Below are 18440 nucleotides of genomic sequence, written 5' to 3'. Positions count from 1 at the left end.
CTTCCATCCCGGGCCTTTTACGAGAGCAGGGAGTTGAAAAAGGTTATTTAGTGGGTACTTCCCGATTCGGACAGAATGCGGAGAAAGCTCAGGAGTGTGGAGAAGAAATGTGGAGAAGAGGGCGAGAGATGGGGAAAGGGAAAAAAGGAAAAAGGAAAACAGAAAGAATGGCGCTTGGAGATGCCATGCCATCTGACCTGAGGGGGACAGGAGAGGGGGGAGATATCACATCATGAAATGTGGAATGATCCCCCGCCCTTTCCCCCTTCGACTCGGACTTTTTGTTTTAACGTAATAACAAACAATATGAAGCGCTCTGTTGGGCTTGCATAGCACATAACGCATCATGTCATCAGTTCGATTCTGCCAAGCACTGCACTACCACAACCACCACTATCACCGTTACCATTGACCACTGCACCATTACCATCAATAGCGAACGTGACAAGCAAAAACACGCGAGCTCGGTTCTCCGAGGTCTTAGCGCCGAGTGTTATTTTTTTTCCCATGTCCTAAGTCATTTATTGCCTTAGACATGGCGTGTTTTTGGTGCCCTGTGGCTGCGCTACCGTGTTAGCCAGCGGTACTACTGCAGCCGTCACATCCATGGCAATCAGCGCCCCTTTCCCTATGGGTTTGACGCAGGGGAGCCAGGCCTACCGGTTTAAGCTTAGCGGTGCAGTCAGCCGTGTGTTTACTGAAGGGTTTAGTGGGATTAAAAGGACCTAGGAGTGTAGAAGCAGTGTAAGATCACTGTAAATATAGGGAAGATGGTAGAGTAGTAGGGTACTATACCTCTGAGACTATGTATCAATAATACAGAATACAACCCAAGAAACAGCTAATTGGTATCAAGAGCTTGAAAGAAGCACTAGAAAAGAAATCAAAAAAGATAAGAAAATCTAGTAAACGTCATGGAATCATAGAAATTTGTCCTCCCAATAAAAAAAAACCAAAACAAACACAGAAACAAGGAAAGAATCGAAAAATCGAAAAATCGAAAAATCGAAAAATCGAAAAATCGAAAAATCGAAAAATCATGGTACATGGCATGCAAATCAAAAAGAAAGAAAAAAAGGAAGAAAAAACAATTCGTCGCGTCGTTAGCAACAATCACCTCCCGAAACAAAGAGGAAAAAGAAATGTAGTGAAGAAACAAAAGAAAAGGCATCTCTCCCTTTCTCTATTTGTTTACTCCTCTAAATCTCCCCACAGCTCGCGCAAATCATTCGCCCGCCACTCTGTAGCCAACCCACACGTTCTCTCAATTTTGCCTAGCAGATCCAGAATGGCCTTGTGCTCCGCCGGATGGCTCATGCAGCGGCCTGCAATCCATAGCGGCTGCACACTGCTTATCCACACGCTGTGCAAATCGTTACTCATGCTTATGCCGCAAATTTGTCGCGCGTGCCAGAGGGCTGACCGGCTCTTGGGCGAGAGCTTGACAGTTGCTGGCTTGTGTTGTAACATGAGCAGTGATGCGGTGTGGTACAATTGGTTGCCGCTCATGGCTGTCATATTGCTGTAAATAATAGTCGGGAAGGGCGAATGTTCCGAGCCGGGAATGCACATGATTTTCTGTAGCTCGGCTGGCCGTTGCGCCTGCCAATCTTCAAGATATGCCCACAGCTTGGTCCAGCAGTTGCGAAACTCAGAATCACTGCGTGTTGATCCATCGCTAAAGCTGGCTCTGGGTCCTGCCACGCTGCCAGTATCTTCCAGCAAGGTCACAGCCAGGAGATCAAGCACTTGCGCCGTCAGGTACACAGCGTAATTCGCCCACTCCCCGAAGCCCCGCGTACTATTACTACTGCGGAAGAGGCCCACATCAGCATCCAGGTCGGTCTTGGATGCCCATTGGTGCACCGGAATAAGAGGCTTTGTGCATGAAATGATGCTGCCGCCCACGTCCATCCGGGCAAACACCCAAAAAAGCGCCTGCTCCACACCGCCTACGAACCCATTAGTTCCGATTGCCTCGAGTAGACTGGCGCAGCCATCCATGTGACGCTTCCACATCTTGGGGTTGCAGCTCAGCATCTCAAAGATGGAAAGTATTACACACGAAGCCAACACGGCTGTAGTGCGTTTTGACAGTTGAGGTAGCAAACTATAGACTGCTTGACGGTACAGATTGAGACTAAGATTAGGACTCAGGCCGCTGTCGCCTGGATTGGCTTGCTCTAACTGGCGGGCAGAGAGCGAAAGCATGGCGTACTTGAGATGTTCATTGAGGCGGGTCATTGCGGGGAGGATATGGCCAAAGGTTCTGTCACAGTCAAACTTGTCCATCCAAGGCGCGATTTCCTCAACCCAATTCTTCCATAGTTTGCCTTCCTCATTAGGAGAAAGAGAAAACGCGGCAGTTTGAGCAGGCGCCTGTTCAAGAGCGATCGGAGAAGGTAGATTGACAGCGGCGCTGTCATTAAAAGACCCATGACTACTGCGTATAGGTTGGGGAGTAGCTGGTGTTCCAGCACGCGTTCGGTGGGCTGACTGGCTCTCACGAAAGAGATGATGGCGGAGAAGGGAGTGTAGATCAAGGTATACTGATCCGGGGACGAAGATTCCATCACCATGGTAAGATTCAGTCGAGTAGAGTTGTTGTTCCTTGACTTGTGTGGCTTCCGTGGCAGGTGGTGTCAAGCCTATACGCATAGCACCTGCAGCAACAGGAGACATATTCTGGCTGTGGGTGTGGCACAAGGGGTTGTTGTCTGAAGCAGTACTACTAGCAACATGCGAGACAGGAGGCGAGGGTCCCCCCCTGCTCAGATAAAGCAGATTTGCCACGGCACTTTCAGTAAGACGCTGCTGGGCAGACAGAGGGGAGGTCTTAGCGGAACGGGGAGAAATGGCAGGGCCAGGCGCAGAGGGGCGGTCATGCGATGATAACTCAGGAGCGGGTTTGTTTAAGGTAGATGGAGGGACGGGTTGTCTATCATCTGGGAGCACGTATAGTGACGCAGAATGTCCAACGGGCGAAGGGAAGCCACAAGCGCTGTGGGATTGTTGGGGGTGAGGGTGGGGAGAGTGGGAATTAGGATGAGAGTGACCAACAGTAGGAAGTGATAGGGGAGAAGGCACAAAGCTGGTGTCGCCGTGCTGGCCATGGGTGTTATAGGCAAGAGCGTGGCTATGAGAACGATTGGGGCTCAGAAGTGCGGGTAGTTTGTAGCGCTGTTTGGGGGTAGTGTGTTGGTGAGACCCGGTAGGTTCCTCGGGCAGTTGCTGCGGCTGTGATTGGGAGTGAATTTGCGCCTGGGCTTGAGCTTGAGCTTGAGCTTGAGACTGGGACTGATGACGGGCCTCCTCGTGGTGTTTATGCTTTTTGAGAGCACGGTCCGCCGGCGCCCCTCCAGCAGAATGGTGGTCATCGCTGTCGTAGTCGCTTGCGACATCAGGCGAGGCGGGCATATGAAGGTGGTAGTCTCTAATAACTTCGTCTCTGACGTCCAAAATCTCATAGGTGCGAGGGCGCTTGAGGCCCTTACACATGGACGGATGGCTTTGCAAAATACTAAGAGAGTTTTCAGCACGGAAGGTGAGTTTGACGCCCCATTCGCAGGTCTCTTGTCGTCTATTGCATGCGATGCAGCTGGGGCGGCCCTCATCACATTTCCTCTTACGGCGGCGACAGTTAAGACATCCAGTTCTTGTCCGTGCCATTTTCTTGCGTTTCCTGGGAGCAGAGTCATCTGAGGCATGGGGAGGGGCAGAAGAGGGAGTCAGAGATGGAGGTACAGTAGCAATAGCGACGGCAGTATTGGAAGGCGTGGAAGGTGAGGGACCAGTAGCCATAGTAGATGTAGATGAGGTACAAGAGACCATGTCAAGAGGGGAAAGACTGGGCGAGTCGCTATCGGTTCTATTAGTGATGTTGGCTATGGATGGTTCGTGTTTTCTGTGGTGCTGCTGCTGTTGTTTTTGGTAGCGGTTCCAGGCCGATGATGCAGCGTCTCGGGAATTTGAAGCCGAGGTTGAAGCAGCATCTTGTGAAGGCGCGTCTCCTCCAGAGCTAGAGATTGCATTGGACTCTGGCATGATGGCAAGAAGGAAAGAAATAGTAGCGATGATCTAAAGGAGGTTCAAGAGGGGAAAAAGACAAAGGTAGAGACGAAGGCTACGAAAAGAAGGGGCTCGACGCGTGGTGTATATTTTCCGTGCAATATGTAGCAGACATGTGACTGGCCGGTGCTGGTGCTGGTGCTGGTGCTGGTGCTGGTGCTGGTATGTTGGTTGTGCGTGTGTCAAGGTTTTTACCCATAAGCTCCTTAGAAATGGGAGGATGGAAACTTGCTTGATTAGAGGTGTTAGCAGGGAGAGGGAAAGACCCGGACCAGGCAGGCCAAAAGCAGTAACAATGAGAAAAAAAATGAACGGAAAATAAAAGTTCCGCCAAAAAAGAATATTTTGGAGTTGGAGTCAAGTGCAAAACCGGGCTTTGTTCAAGCCTTGCAAACAAGAACAGCCGAGGATGACGTTTATATCGGCCGTTGGAAAATCAACAAAGATAGACAAGAAAGGAGGGATAGAAAGAAAGGAAGAAGAGACCAAGACGAAGAAGAGGAGAAAAAGAAAGAGAAGGAACAAAGAGGCGATAAAAGGGAAGATAAAAACAGCGATTAAATAGATCTTGAACTGTGCTACTGCTGGGTTGGATCTTCGCAGGGTTTGTTTGTCTGCGCTGGCTAAGAAGACGAAGAGCAGAGGGCAGTGGAAGAAGAACAAGAAGGAAATGGAAAAGTGGAAAAATGGAACAAGAAGAGACAAAGTAGAAGAGCAAAGAGAGATGGGAATGGGGGATGGAAGTATAGCTAAATAGCGAAGGCAAGTAGCATCAGAAGAAATGCAAGCAAACAGGCAGGAACGAAAGCAAACAGACTGGAACAGAAAATTCAGCAGGAAGTCAGGCTTTTTTTTCTATCTGTTTGATACACCAAACGGAGAACAGGCATGTTCTTTCCTCAACAGCTGTTTGTTAGTTCAGTGCTGCTCTTTTTTTCTTTTTTCCCTTGTTTCTTTTTCCTTTTTCACTGGCTGGCGGCTGGGGTTAATGTTAATAATACCCGGTCCAAATCCAGCTTGCCGCTAGGCTAAGGCTTGCCGCACTAACTTTATTCATGTGATGACTTGGACCGGGGGGCAGGCTCGGGCCAAGCTTTGGGCTCCAGGCTTGGGCTGCGACTTCCCTTTTTTTTTTTCTGCTTTTCCTCTACTTTTGCTCTCTTGTGTCTTCTTGCTCTTTTGGGGTGAGGAAAAGAGGGGAAATTAATTCTGGTCTTGTTTGCGCCTTCCCTTTGAATCTGGATTGTTTTCTCTTTCCGTTCGCTGGGATGGGGTTCTTTTCTCGTTGATTCGCTTGACCTGTCTCAAGTACTTACAAGCTCTCACGTACCGATGTACCAGTGTACCAATGTACCTACCTTCTCTGCCTCTCTCTGTGCTACCCTTTGTTGCATCAAGTGCACGTCTCTCTCGCTCACACGCACTATCTCTTTAAGATCCTGTCACATCATGTAAGCCGACACGTCTGCAAGGCAAGGTGTCTTGGTTTCCTCGAGCCTCAACTGCTCCTCTAGTCGTTTGGGCTTAGGTTTTCTTCGTCCGCCGCTTTCGTATCCTGATTATTTTGCGCCGCCTGCTACTGGTGGCTCTCCACGCGCATACCCACCTAATGGCAAACTTGAACGGGGGACCTGCCCTTAATGTGGTTCATGCTAACAGGCGTTAATAAGTACCTCTTGGCCCTAGCTCCATTTCTGTCTAGGTAGCTGCCTCGGAGCAGAGGAAGGGAAGGGGAAAAGGGCAAGAAGAAAAAGCAGAGAGAGAAGCCTTCCCTGCACTGTATTTTCTACTAGTGGAACCCTGCGGTTTTTTTACCTGAGCCTGTTCCTCTGCTTTTCTCGCAGACTATAATAATGCCTTGTTTTTCCTTTGGTGTTGGTGCTGGCTGTGTTCTTGATTTTTATGGATTTAGCCCTTTTGCCTTCCCATCGGCATTTTCGGCTACTACTGCCCTTTTCCCCTTACCCAGGCGCTTGTGTCTTCCGCTCTACCGGATTACATAATGGCGCTCAAGACAAGAGGGCAAGAGAGACACCAAGACAGACACAACACGAAACAAACAGGCAGTTGCATAGCATGACAGATAGCAGTAGAACAAAGCAGATCATAAGCAAGAGAAAGAAAAATAGAAAAAAAAAAGGAAAGAACGCTCGGAGATAACAGGCAGCCAAATCCGAGGGTGGGCGAGGCTTTGTTCTAGCATTCTTTCTGTTCTTGCTTCTGTCGCTGCTGCTCCTGCCAATACTGCTTCTACTGTTTTCCCGGCGACTTTTGAATGCAGACAGGCCAGAGTCGCTAGCCCTCTTTCTATGTATGCCCTTCTCTTTTCTCACCTTCTTTCGGCTGTGTCGAGATGTTGTGCCAGTTTTATGCTGGCCTGTTCGCTTCGTCCTGCCACTTAGAGGTGGCCCAAGTTTTTTTTTTTTCTTTTCGTGCGATTAGGACTAGGGGCTTTATCCCTATCCTCGGAGACAAGAGCGAGACTCGGGCTGTAGTCCAGGCGTGGATACAGACCGTATGTACTGGAAAGGTTCTCGCATCAAGGTGTGTCTTGGAAGCTGTGAGCTGAAAATAGATTCAGTTCACATTAGAATGGATGGTAGGGCAGTTAATGGTAGCGGGGCCGGCGGATTGGGTGTATTATTACATTGATCGGGACACTGGCTGGCTACTCGTCATTGATATGCACATGCCTGTGTTAGGAGGTTCTTTATCACAATACAGGCGCCTAAAATGGCAAGAGCAGAAAAGGGAGACAAGTGCATATGTGTGGTCCTACGGCAATAAAATCAGACTATTTACCGTTCTACTCAACTTGGCTTCGCCCAATCAAACCAACGCCAATTAACCCCGGGGATCGCAGGCACCCACTATTCTCTCTCTTCTTCCTGTGGCCCTGCTCTCGGCGGTCATTGCCTTTTCTCCCTTCTTTCCCTTTTGATTCTTTTCTTCATGCAGAAGGGTCCCCAGAAAAAGGAAGGCATCGGAGTTTGCTCAGTAGCCCGGGGTGTGGGGTTGGTCCTTTTTTCTTCCCTGCTTGTTTCTGTTTTAGGGGGGAGAAGAATGCCGAGCAAAGTCCGGGCCAAGAGTAGGCCAAGAGCTTCGAAGGAAAACTGGGGAACGGTGAAGAATGCCGAAATATGCGTTTTCCCCTCCCCCTCCCCTTTTTGAAGGGGTTGCTTCTTGATGCGAGGTAAAGGCGGTCAGGGCTGGGAAAAGGGTTGGGCAAGCACGTAGTCAAGTGCGTGAGCGAGTGAAGTAGCAGCTGGGGCTGATGGGCAGGAAGAGCGCAGGTGTGACTAGGGGTGCAGAGCCTCAGAGGAAGGTTTGTAATCGACAACTACAACGTCAACGACATTGACATCAATGTTTCTGTCCATGTGTTTTGCGTCTGTGTCTATGCTTGCATCTCTACCGTACTCGAGCTTGCTCCTTGTTGCTTGCCTATTGGTATGCAAAACGCCAAGTGTTCTGTCGTCCCAAAATGCAGCATGCCAAGAATTGGGATCCCATCATTCAGGCCATCCAGGCCACTCATCGGATTCTAAACCGCTTCTAAGTTTCTGGTTAAGTCTTTGCTTTTATGGGGTGCAAGCAAAGTAACCGTAGCTCTCTACCTAGTCTCATCCGCTTGTTTGTTTTACGAGGTGCCCTCTCCAGGGATTGTCTCGGTCCGGCTTTACTCTTTCGCTCGTTGCCTGGCTTGTCAATCTTATGTCCTGATTTTTGTCTTGTCTTGTCTCCCTGTTTTGTCAACTCCCCCTCAAATAAACTCACTCTAACCTCAGCCTTTTCCCTTGTCACAGGTACTAGCTTGAACTGCATTTCTGTGCTACTGTCTTAAGTACCCTGGACCTTGGACTTAGGCCTTGCCGACCTTCTTCATGTGCCTCTGTTATTCCTAAACTTCCCGCGACAAAGCCCTTCTTCTCTCCCCCTCTCTACCCCTCCGGTACCCATCGTCCCTCTATCCCTGACAACAACTCAATTCGGAGAGTCTACGGGCTTCGGGATCTTTCAAGCTTTTTCAAGGTCCGAAGAAAAAGCACGATACCGACGGCGAAAAGGAAGAAATGATAATTAAAAATAGATCTGCGCTGTGTGCTAGGTGAATTTGATTTCAAACCAATAATTACAGGAGCTAGCTAGAGGAGAAGAGAAGTAAGGGTGTAGCAGGAGATGGGTTATTCAATAACCCTAACCCAACATGGACAGATGGCAAGGATTGATCGTCGTGTAAGCTTCTGTGATGCGACAACTTGACACAGGACGAGAGACTATGACTTACATGGCAAATCACAACAATAGAGCATAGGACAAATTCTGTAGCACATTTCGCGGAGTACACGATCTCCAGCAGGAATAAAAAAAACCCAAAAGTTCACCATTTCTTTTCGTAAATCTCATGACTATCGTATCTATCGTTTCTGTAAAAAGACGTCTCCGGCTGATGGTGCCATCGTGTAGTGATGTCTATCTCTACTCGTGGCGTGCGTGAAAAAAAATATCACGTTGTATATATAAATGTGCTGCAGATACCGCACGTGATATAAGTCGAAAATGGAGCCGTCGAAGTAGACTAACTCGACAATTGAACAAGACCCTGGTTTGGTGCTGATTTCATGTGCTTGCTCAAAGTCAGTGATGCACAGAAAGGAAGACGAAACGCGCAGAATGAAATAAGATAGCAAGCAAGCAGCTAAAAAGTGCGAGAACTTGTGCGAAACCACGGTGTGTGCAAACTCTGATACCTAGACTCTAAAGATGATTGAATAGCAATAGCCGCGATGCCTCACGCCCACTCGGGTTAATGGCTGTGTTGGCAATCAAATCACCGACGTCGTCAATCTCGTCCAGCGGATCTGGATGTGCAGGGCCCATGGGAATCGAAGATCTCTTGCTGTTCTCCTTGAGTCGATGGCCAAAGTCCTGCATCGAGTCTTTAACGCGGTGGACAATGGCCCTAGCACGAGTCGTCAGATTGGACTTTTGTGTCGAGGAGACAGTAGTTGTAGTAGTAGCATCAAGAGAGTTGACGGAATCGCTGGAATCACCAGAGTTGGCCGAGTCGACCGAATCAATGACGGCTCGCTGAGTCACGACTGTGATAATGGGCGCCTCGACTACAGTTACCCGGCGGCGAGGACCAGGGTCAATCATGACGTTGTCCGATAAAGAGACGACTTCTCCATGGATGGACTCCTCGTATTCGTCGTCTGCAGCATAACCTCCCTCATAGTCTTCGCATGTATGGAGGCTCCAGCAATATTCTTTCTGCTCGAGTGAGCTAGTTCCCGTGAAAATAGGCAAACCATTGGCAGATGAGCTAGGATCTCGGCTCCCGACAGAGCTATAGATCATTACTGACTTTTTGCCGGTATACTTTGTGTGCTCGGCAGCCTTTTTCATTAGCATTAAAATCTGCTGGTAATTCTTCATGGCCCGGGCGGATGTCTGGCTGTCTTTACCGAAAGTTTCCGAATTGATAAGAATTCGCAGCTTGCGCGGGGTAGCATAGCGTAGAGGACGCATTTTAACCAAAATTATAGATTAGAATTAAAAGAGTTAAGTTTAGTAGGTAGGTGATGAATCAATAGATTGAAGAAAGCCAGAACATGGCAGCGAGGGTTTAGACAACCTGAAATGGGATTGAGGCAAGTTGAAAACGATAAAGCTGAGTGTAACTTGGGCTGAGCTAGGCTGAAGTTGATTCGAAGATTAGAAAAATAGACCTTTAAGATGGATTATGTAGGCGAGGGAAAAATGGAGGAAAGCAAGAAATGATAATCTTCGAGTTTGAGGGGAGCATTCCTCCATTTATACTCTTAGCCACTGTGGATTTAGAATCATGAAAATTTTCATTGGCAACGGTTGCGGAATCTCATTGATGGCCGCATCGGGACTACCTTGGATCTTTAGCCAAGTGGTGAATGGCGCCTTTAAACTGAAGTGGGGAGACGATAGCATGATATGGGAAGTAGGAAGACCCTATTAGAACTTGTGTGAATTGAAAATTAGACGAGGGATAGCTTTGCAGACAACATCAAAGCGTATTGACTACGGCAGTAATTTTCATGTGCTATCATCCTTTGCTAGACCTTGACTATCCTAATACGCAAACGGATGCCGTCCCTTCATAATGGAGGAGGCACGTTCTGAGTCTGCACTTGAATATCATCCACGAAGGGTATCAAGAGAAAGGGCAAATGTTGCCGGAGTATATGCAGCTGTTTTTGAAATCTTCTCCTACAGACGCTAATCATCATGATGGATATACTGCCCGCTCTTTCCCGGCGGTTAACATTAAGCCATTGGAAACACATCCAAGACACGTTTCTGTACGCCGGTAAGTGCGTGTTTATTCTGGTATTGTTACCGATTGAACAATCGACACAACGTGTTTTGCAAGTCTTTGTTTTTAGTTATGCAGATCTTGTGTCGAGGTACCAAAAAAAAGGGTCTTGAACCTGATGCGTTTAAGGCCGATGTACTGGCCCATTAGCCAATCGGCAAGTCAACACGCTAGCCAATCACCCCACATACTAGGCAGATTAAGCGGCACAGGAGACAAATTTAGATGAGATATAAAAGGGGAACCAGCATTGCCTATCCCCTCCTTCACATTCTCTCTGTCTCTCTTATTCCTGCCTGGCTTCCCTCTTAATATATTGTCTGGATTGATGTTGCACGGGAGGATTGACTTGTCTCTTGACACGCGGGAAGGAGTGGTGTCACAGAAAAAGAATGAGCCAAAGATGTTCCAGATCCACTTCTATCTCGTGGAGCCAAGACCTCGCATAGTTGCATAAAGCTTAGCCCCATATGCATAAAACCAATATTTGAGCTCTGTTAGATGGTACATCACGTGCTGGGAATGGTTTCTTACACCCTATTGGGCTGTTCAATGGTATGCTTGATTGAGCGACAATGATTGGGCAGATTTGTTATCTTATCGCGGCTTGCCTAGTCTTATCACCCATTACCCATTCGTTCGACATGACGAAATATTACTCATCATAGTCCTTGTTGAGAGCCGCTCATGAGCTTTTTATAAAACGAGATTTCTCTATATATACGGCGCTACGCAATCTACGTTGATACATACGGTGCATCTTGGCATCCGCTCTTTATTCCCTTCGCTTACACCTAACCCCGCTGTTTACAATGCCACCCCCTACTCCCTCCCGCCGTCCCACGGCTTTCAACTACGACTCTGACGATCTATGGATTCCCGCGACCGCTGTGCCTAGTGCGCCCAGCGTGAGTGCCGCTAGTGAGACTGATCGTAGCACATGGGCCATCCCGTCCGATCCACCAACACCTCAGCTCGCCGGCGCTGCGCTATCCACACCCGCCCTTGACGGTGCTGTCTCTGTCCCGAGAGCTCCTGCCGCAACTAATGCTCCAGTAGACATCGAGGCATGGACCGCCTCGGCACTGCAGTCGCTTAGCATCACGACGGTGCAAACTGGGGCGGATGGCGCACAGCTGCAGATTCCTCTTGTTGACCCACCCTTGTCTGTGCCTGTGACACGGCGAGTGCCTGCTGCACAAATTGCGGCCTCGCGCTTGATTCCACGCCGGGCGCCACCGACGAAGCGCGAGCTAATGGTAAAGGGAAACGAGGGTAGCCGTGCGCGCCGACGGTGGGAGAACAGTGAGTTTTGTGTCCGAGTCTTTGCTTGTGATTGATCCTGTTTCGGCGAGTGCGGAGTGTGATAGAGTGGGAATTCGAGGATGACTAACACTAATAGATAACCTCGTGCATGTTCCTAATGTCACACCACCGTCTGCTGAAGACATGCTTCCACGGCCTACGCACCCCGTGACTACTGTGCCCTACCAAGTTGCTTCAGCTTGGGATACCGCCCCCGCTACGGGCTATGAGCGCGCCAGTCTCCTGCGTGACCAAGCAGCCTTCAAGTTTGCAGCGGCCGCATATGCACGCAAGACGCAGCAGCTACGCTCAGGCCTAGCCACCGGCTTAGCCAAGGGCGAGGTGCCTCGTGATCTGCGAGAGACAGCTAAGCGCTCGCCGGTTGTGCGTGCATGGGTCCGTGCTCTAGAAGAGCCATTACGGAAATGGGTTGCCGAGCAGAAGAATATAGAGGGTGGAGTGCTGGCAGAGACCGATGTGGAGACAGAGACCGAGGTAGAGACAGAAGGAGAGACCGATGATGAAGGCTGGGTTAGGGTTGATGGAGATAATTTCCGCGATGGAGAAGATGTAGTGCTTTATACGGGCCGCAGAAGTGCCAAGGAGGTCTCGGATCCACACAAGCAGGCACCAGCGATGGTGTTTGATGCTATTGGCGATGACGAAACAGCTGCCTTCAAGTACGCCTCCTCCTTTTCCTTCCCTCCTACTACCTACTCCCTATGCCCCTCCGTTTACCAGCTACTCTGCTTTGCCTTCTAACATTGTATCCTAGACGTTGGCTCGCCCACGCTGTCTCCGAATACTACGGCCTTGAGTCATACTCTGTAACTCTTGCCAACCCTACGCGGCGTGTTGTCTATGTTGGCGCAAGTCAGCCATCCACCACCGACACCGCAGACAAGAACAAGACAAAGAAGAAGCGCAGAAAACACAGGAACCACATGCACGCGCGCCTGCGCAACGCAGAGCTGCCGAGGCCTCTGTGGGAGGTTGTTTGCTAAGACAAGCAGGAGCAGGACGACGGAGCCCAGGTCGGTCCGGAATTTGGTTTTAAGGAGTAAAGTAAATCAAAGACTTGATGAAGCAAATCAGTATCGCGTGATCTAGAGAGGCGGGAGGGGATTGATTGGAAGGTAAAACATGCTCCTCTTGGCAGCAGAAAGGAAAATAAATGCAGACAGGACCAACGTAGACAAAACTGGAAACAAAAAGAGCCGGCCAAGAGGAACTGATATCAAGAAACCACAAACCGCAAACCGTAAAGGCTAAACAAAGCAAGCAAACATTACCCATGAGACAAAAAAAAAACGGCAAAAAACCCCCTAAAATGCATCGTTAATCAAACAGTACCAATCACCCCTCCTGAGCCTCTGCAATGTCACTCTCGGATGAAATAACCATCGTCTTCCCCTTCCTATTTCCCTGCATATTGGCATCCTCTTTTTCCTCTGTTGCACTTCTTTCCTCCGCTGCGTAGTCATTAGCCTTCACGCCCTTGAGCCCAAGGCTGCGTCCGTTCACTAGCCGCCTGACTGGCGCTGCTCTCCGCTGCCCCGACCCCGCCACCAAGCTTCCGCTCTGATCCCGGCCGCGTACTTTATTCCGCACCTTTGCTTCACTATGCTTCTTCGAATTATGGCCAGGCTTGCCTAGGGGCACAAGGTTCACCACCGAGTTGTGCCTTGTCGGTGGTGCTGTATTGGTGGACGAGGTCGAGAGCACTTTAAGTTCACGCATCTCATGCATCACCTGGGCGAAGCTCTCCTCGAGTGTTTTCATGCGTGCGAGCACTAGACGCGACATCCGGTCTCGGTCAGAATTGTCACGCTGGCGAGCCATGCTGTCGAAACGTCGGCCGTGCTTGAGCGCCATGGCCATTTGGGTTTGAAAGCTAGATGAGAGGCCGCCAATGATGTCGTCGTCATCTACAATGTCGTCATTCTCATCATCGTCATCGGGCAAGATTTGAGATTCTGACATGGCTGCGTCTATGGATGAAAGGCGGCGACCACGGCCACCCCCGCTTTCTGAGTCTTGTGTGAAGATGGGTCGCGAAGGACCAGCTGTGCCCGGAGACTTGCACATGGCAATTGGCCGGGCCGGTGGAGATAAGCGTGGCGTTTTGTCTGATGATCGCTTTGTAGTAGTGGGAATGTTGATGCTAATGCCGCTCCCTCCAGCCCGTTGTTGCGTAGAACCATCCTTTTGCTTGGATTCTTGAATCATAATGTCATTGCCGTATTGGTTTGGGTTAAACATGATTGTACTAGTTGATAGCGTGCGGTTGTGAAGACCCTTGCGGGTGTGGTTAGACCGTGGCGAGCTAGGCCAGGCCGCAGAAGACCTTGCAGCGGTTGGCGTTGGGAAATAGGCATCTTCCTCTTCCGTCGTATACTCTGATTCAGCCTGCGCGTTATTGTGAAAACTTTGCTTGACGGTGTTGATAACAATATCCTCGTCCTCATCCTCATCGTTGGTTATCAGTTCGTCATCGCCATCCCCACCATCAGTATGGTCTTTGTAGTCTTGCTGGTTGTGTCGCTTGTGCAGTGGAGAAGGGCCTCCTCCACTGTGACGTCGAATAAAGCCACTGTTTGATAAGCGATCAGCGGGATCGCTAGCGGTTGATCTCACGTCTGAAACACGGTGGAGGGTGCTTTGCGTCATGCTATATCGGCGCATCCAGTTGTTTTCGGACGCGCCGGCCGATGCTTGCCACGTACCTGGGCCGGTGGCATCGTTGCGGTCCATCCAGTTGCGAATCTCGGTTTGGTTTCTCCGTCGCTCGTTGCGGCGCTGATTTCGCAGAGTATGGTAGTTTGGGGGGCGGCGGAAAACCTCCTCTAGGGCGCGATCTTTCTGGTAGCCAACTACAGATTCCTCGCGGACCCGGACATTGGGACTAAAAGCCGCAATGCGACCGGCTGGGTCTGCGATGGAGATGGTTCTCCCGCGAGAGACGCCGGGATGGTCAACAAGGTCTGTGGGTTCGTAGATGGACATTGCTAAAAAGTATCTCTCGTACACAAAGATTGCCCAGAGAATTGGGAAATGGGTGACCTTGATGATTAGTCGGTTGAGCCACACAAAATGGCGCAAGGGCATGAGGTAACGCAAGGGCATGAGAAGCCATGCAAAAATGTTGCCAGGCGGGATGTAGGAAAACAGCGAGTCATTCTTGACCATGGAGATTGTATTGATAGCAAACAAAAATTGATGCTCTTCGGTGGCGTTGGACGCGATAGCCATGAAAGAATTGGTTAGGACGGTGATGAGGATGGTACTTTGGTGGACGGGAAGAGTTTCAAAGTCAGCATATCGGGTGGTCTCACGATGACAGGAAAGTAAAGACAGGGCTTGAGGATCACTTACACAACCACAAAGTGGCAGATGACTAGAAATAGGCTTAGCAACGATCTGCCCAGAAAATTGCAGTCATCCCAGACATCCCAGGCTGCAGGTGTGAAACCCATGACAATTTGGAACATGCTGTAGGCAAATCCTGCGCTGTCCTGGTGATTCTTGGAAAAGGTAAAGTACACAAAGAAGCCGCTGCAGGCAATGATGACTAGAAACAAAACCGCTGCAAGATCTACAGCCATGAGCCGGAAAGCAATTAGCAGCTGCGAAAAGTAGGGGTAATGATCTAGTACACTAAAGATCCGTGGTAACAGCAGGATGGCGTTAGCAGCCAAGACGTCGTACGCCATATCGTTCCAGTGGTGTGGATCAAGGAGAAACACGCCATAGGCTCTCATGCAGTAGTACAGAATCAGCATGCACAGAATTCCCAGATCGAAGATGTTCCAGAAGCTCATCATGTACAGCGAAAAGCCCTGCTCGTTGAAGCCTACTAGTTCATCTAGCATGAAGCCAGCGCTCCAGAACCAGAAGATGAGTTCAAGGCCCGTGATCTGGATAGAGCGTCGGACCAGCACGGCGAGGAACAGGCCAATCAGAACGGCGAGAGACAGTGTTGAGAGAAATGAGCGGTATCGCGGGACACGAAGCCGAGACAGCTTGAATAATGAGGCATGGCGAGGATCATACAGGCTGACGGTTCGTCGGCCGGGCTTGTAAGACGCCGGGTTGTTGTGGAAATAGTCATTGCTGTAGCTAGAGGTGTGACCAACACCGGACTGGAGCTGGCTCATTTGCTGGTAGTGCACATGCTGACGCAGAGACGAGCCCAGCAATGGCGTACGAACACCTGGCAGCCGTGCTGATCCGCTAGAGAGGGTGGAGCTTAGAAGAGGCGGTATGGGTTGCACACGGTGCAAGCTATCGGCAGCAGAGTAGAACGAAATGGCGCCACTCCAGATAGCCTCCAGTTGCTGTATCACAAGAGGGTGTGACAAGAAGTGCTTGGCTGAGGCTCGGATGGCGACTTCCAGGGTAGAGGTGCGAGAATCGGGCTTTTTCATAGCTGTGACTGCAGCGGTAGCGGTAGCAGTGGCTGTCTCAAAGCCGGTAAAGCCCTGTAAAGGGTGGAAGTCGTAGGACAGGGCGTCGATGAGCTCGCGTGTGTTGTACTCCTTGAGTAGCTTGATGGCGAGCAGCTCGCAGACTTTGGACCGGGTTTTGCTTGCGCCGGCGTTCCCCGGGTACAGCTCGGTTTCCTTGGCAAACTGGAGGCCATTGGCCATCAGGGCGTACAGTGTAGCGCGCGAAAAGTGTTGCGATCGGATGGCCTGCTGCATGGGCTTGATGAGAAACTGCGATACCTGGGGGGAGCGAAGCTGTTCCCACGTGAGTGTGGTTTCCGTGCGTGTTTGAACAAGGATGCGTATTGCATGGGTAAGGGAGTAGACCGGGAGGGAATCTAGGGCCGGGGGGAGTGATTAGAAGTGTAGTCTTGGATGTAGAGTGGCCGGACATAGGGCAATGCACGTACCGAGATGAGATGCTGAGAATAGCGGCAGCACTGGCAGCCTTCGGCCGTCTTCGACTGGTTCTCGCTGGGCGTATCTCTCGAAACGCTCCGAGGCATTGGCGGCGGTGTTGATGTGGTTCCGAGTCACAGACTCATCGTCGTCCTCGTCGTCATCGTCGGCCTCTGTGAAGTCTGCGGTAGCGTGGCGTGGCTCGGGAAGTAGTTGGGATGCGGAGTTGGCGGTGGCTGTTGCGGGATAGCGAGAGAGCTCCGGCACCGACCGAGAGGCAGGCGGTGGAGACTTGAAGCCGGACGAGCTGATAAAGGCGGAGAACATAACGGATTAAGGGCTAGAAGAAGAGCGAAATAGAAAAAGGGCCAAGCAGAAATGGAGAGGGGAGAGGAGAGAAAACAAGACGTTCGAAGTCTGCCGATAGAAGGCCGCGCGGAGGGTCGTGTCTGATCAAATCGCCGCGATTGCAGCCCGCCACCGTCGCAGCGAAACAGTATAGCGCGGTATAGCGCAGTATAGCGCAGTCGTATAGGGTATAATGCACAACAAAGGGCGGATATTAAGCGCAGTGCATGGAGAGGATAGAAGGGAAAGAAAAACAGGCTGAAAGAAAGAAGAGAATGAAGAGAAAATAGGATAAATCGAATAAACAAAATAAAGGCGAAAAGAAGGAAAAGAAGGAAAAGAAGTAAAAGAAGAAGGAAGACAAGAAACCCAAACACGTAGACAACGAGCCACATCAACAGCGCAACGCAAGAACGATGAGGAGCTGCGAGTGATGATAAGGAAGAGGAAGAGGAAGAGGAGGAAAATAAAAGGGCGAGAAAGGAACAGAAGAGCCCCAGAGCAGCCCTGAGCCCTGAGCCCTGAGCCCCAGAACAGAGCTGGACTTTGAAGATTGAGTGGGGCAGCGGCGCTGGCCTGCAGCGGATGGGGAGCCCCTATTTGGACAGGGTGCGCTGTTTTCTGGGCACGGGGGCCTGTAAGCTGAGTTTTGTCGGGGCTGTCCTGTGTGGGTCTGCCCTAAAGGCGCTGTAACGGAGGCCCTAAGCCTCAGGTTTAGGGCCCAGTAAATCAACAAGCTGAAGATAGACCCTATACTAAGATATATGGATATAGCCCTGCGTCGGCATCAACAAGCTGCATCCAACTACCCTCCGCTTTGTTGCGTGTGTGTGGGCAATTCAACTCTGCGCCGAAGATGCCCCCCCGCCTGGTTAGTCTCTTGTTCTCGCAGCCCTTGTAACTGCTTTGCCCTGTAGTCTTTGACCTGCATGAAGACTGACAAGCCGATGGAGGCTGCTTCTCAAAAGACATCATGGCACTGGAGCTTGTCCTTGAGTATGGCGCACTAGCCTCGCAGGTAAGGTAGCCCCCAAGCCCTTTCTCATCCCTTGTATCATATGCACACCATGACCATGCGCAGTGATGCAACGCGCATGCAATCCTTCGGGATGAAAAATGGCATCCCGTTCTTGTTTCTATCTCTTTAGACCCTGGACTCTCTCTTGGCTGCAACAGCCTTTAATGGACTTTGCTATCAGGCAGAACAAAGTGCTGACCGACTCCGAGCATGACGTCTAGTGTGTGTGTGTGTGTATGTGTGTGCTGGCTTTCCCAGTACCGCCAGAGCAGGCTGCGTTGGCTGGCTACCGCTACATTCCCGCCACCCTACCATGTCCGCCTTCTGCTAGTCCACCTAGCCGTCTGCTTGCTTATTGGTGCTCCACACAGCCCGTTCTATAGACTCGCTACTATCGATTTCCCATTGCCTGCTGCCCGCTACCCACTGCTCTCCCTTCCCGTCACACGCAACGCTTGGGGCC

At 50.4% G+C, this 18440-nt stretch overlaps 4 protein-coding genes across 4 annotated transcripts; 1 reads left to right on the top strand and 3 right to left on the bottom strand.

The window, feature by feature from the left end:
- Positions 1-1191: 1191 nt before the first annotated feature.
- HOO65_080066 (Transcription activator AMTR1) lies at positions 1192-4044 on the bottom strand (the record flags this gene model as incomplete). Its single annotated transcript, XM_071001415.1, has 1 exon — positions 1192-4044. The coding sequence occupies one exon, from the start codon at positions 4042-4044 to the stop codon at positions 1192-1194; it is 2853 nt and encodes a 950-aa protein (XP_070856297.1).
- Positions 4045-8826: 4782 nt separating this feature from the next.
- On the bottom strand, positions 8827-9600 carry HOO65_080065 (uncharacterized protein; the record flags this gene model as incomplete). Its single annotated transcript, XM_071001414.1, has 1 exon — positions 8827-9600. One exon carries the CDS (start codon positions 9598-9600, stop codon positions 8827-8829), a length of 774 nt encoding a protein of 257 aa, XP_070856296.1.
- A 1632-nt stretch (positions 9601-11232) lies between these two features.
- HOO65_080064 (r3h-associated protein) lies at positions 11233-12729 on the top strand (the record flags this gene model as incomplete). The annotated part of the gene is made up of 3 exons (XM_071004262.1): positions 11233-11725; positions 11823-12405; positions 12501-12729. 3 exons carry the CDS (start codon positions 11233-11235, stop codon positions 12727-12729), a joined length of 1305 nt encoding a protein of 434 aa, XP_070856295.1.
- A 352-nt stretch (positions 12730-13081) lies between these two features.
- On the bottom strand, positions 13082-16938 carry HOO65_080063 (integral membrane channel protein; the record flags this gene model as incomplete). The annotated part of the gene is made up of 3 exons (XM_071004121.1): positions 13082-15011; positions 15101-16550; positions 16623-16938. 3 exons carry the CDS (start codon positions 16936-16938, stop codon positions 13082-13084), a joined length of 3696 nt encoding a protein of 1231 aa, XP_070856294.1.
- Positions 16939-18440: the final 1502 nt, after the last annotated feature.

This window comes from Ceratocystis lukuohia, assembly GCF_044167205.1.
Source record: "Ceratocystis lukuohia strain C4212 chromosome Unknown Supercontig8_pilon, whole genome shotgun sequence".
NCBI classification, from domain to species: Eukaryota; Fungi; Ascomycota; class Sordariomycetes; order Microascales; family Ceratocystidaceae; genus Ceratocystis; species Ceratocystis lukuohia.
This window is presented reverse-complemented; position numbering and strand designations above follow the sequence as displayed.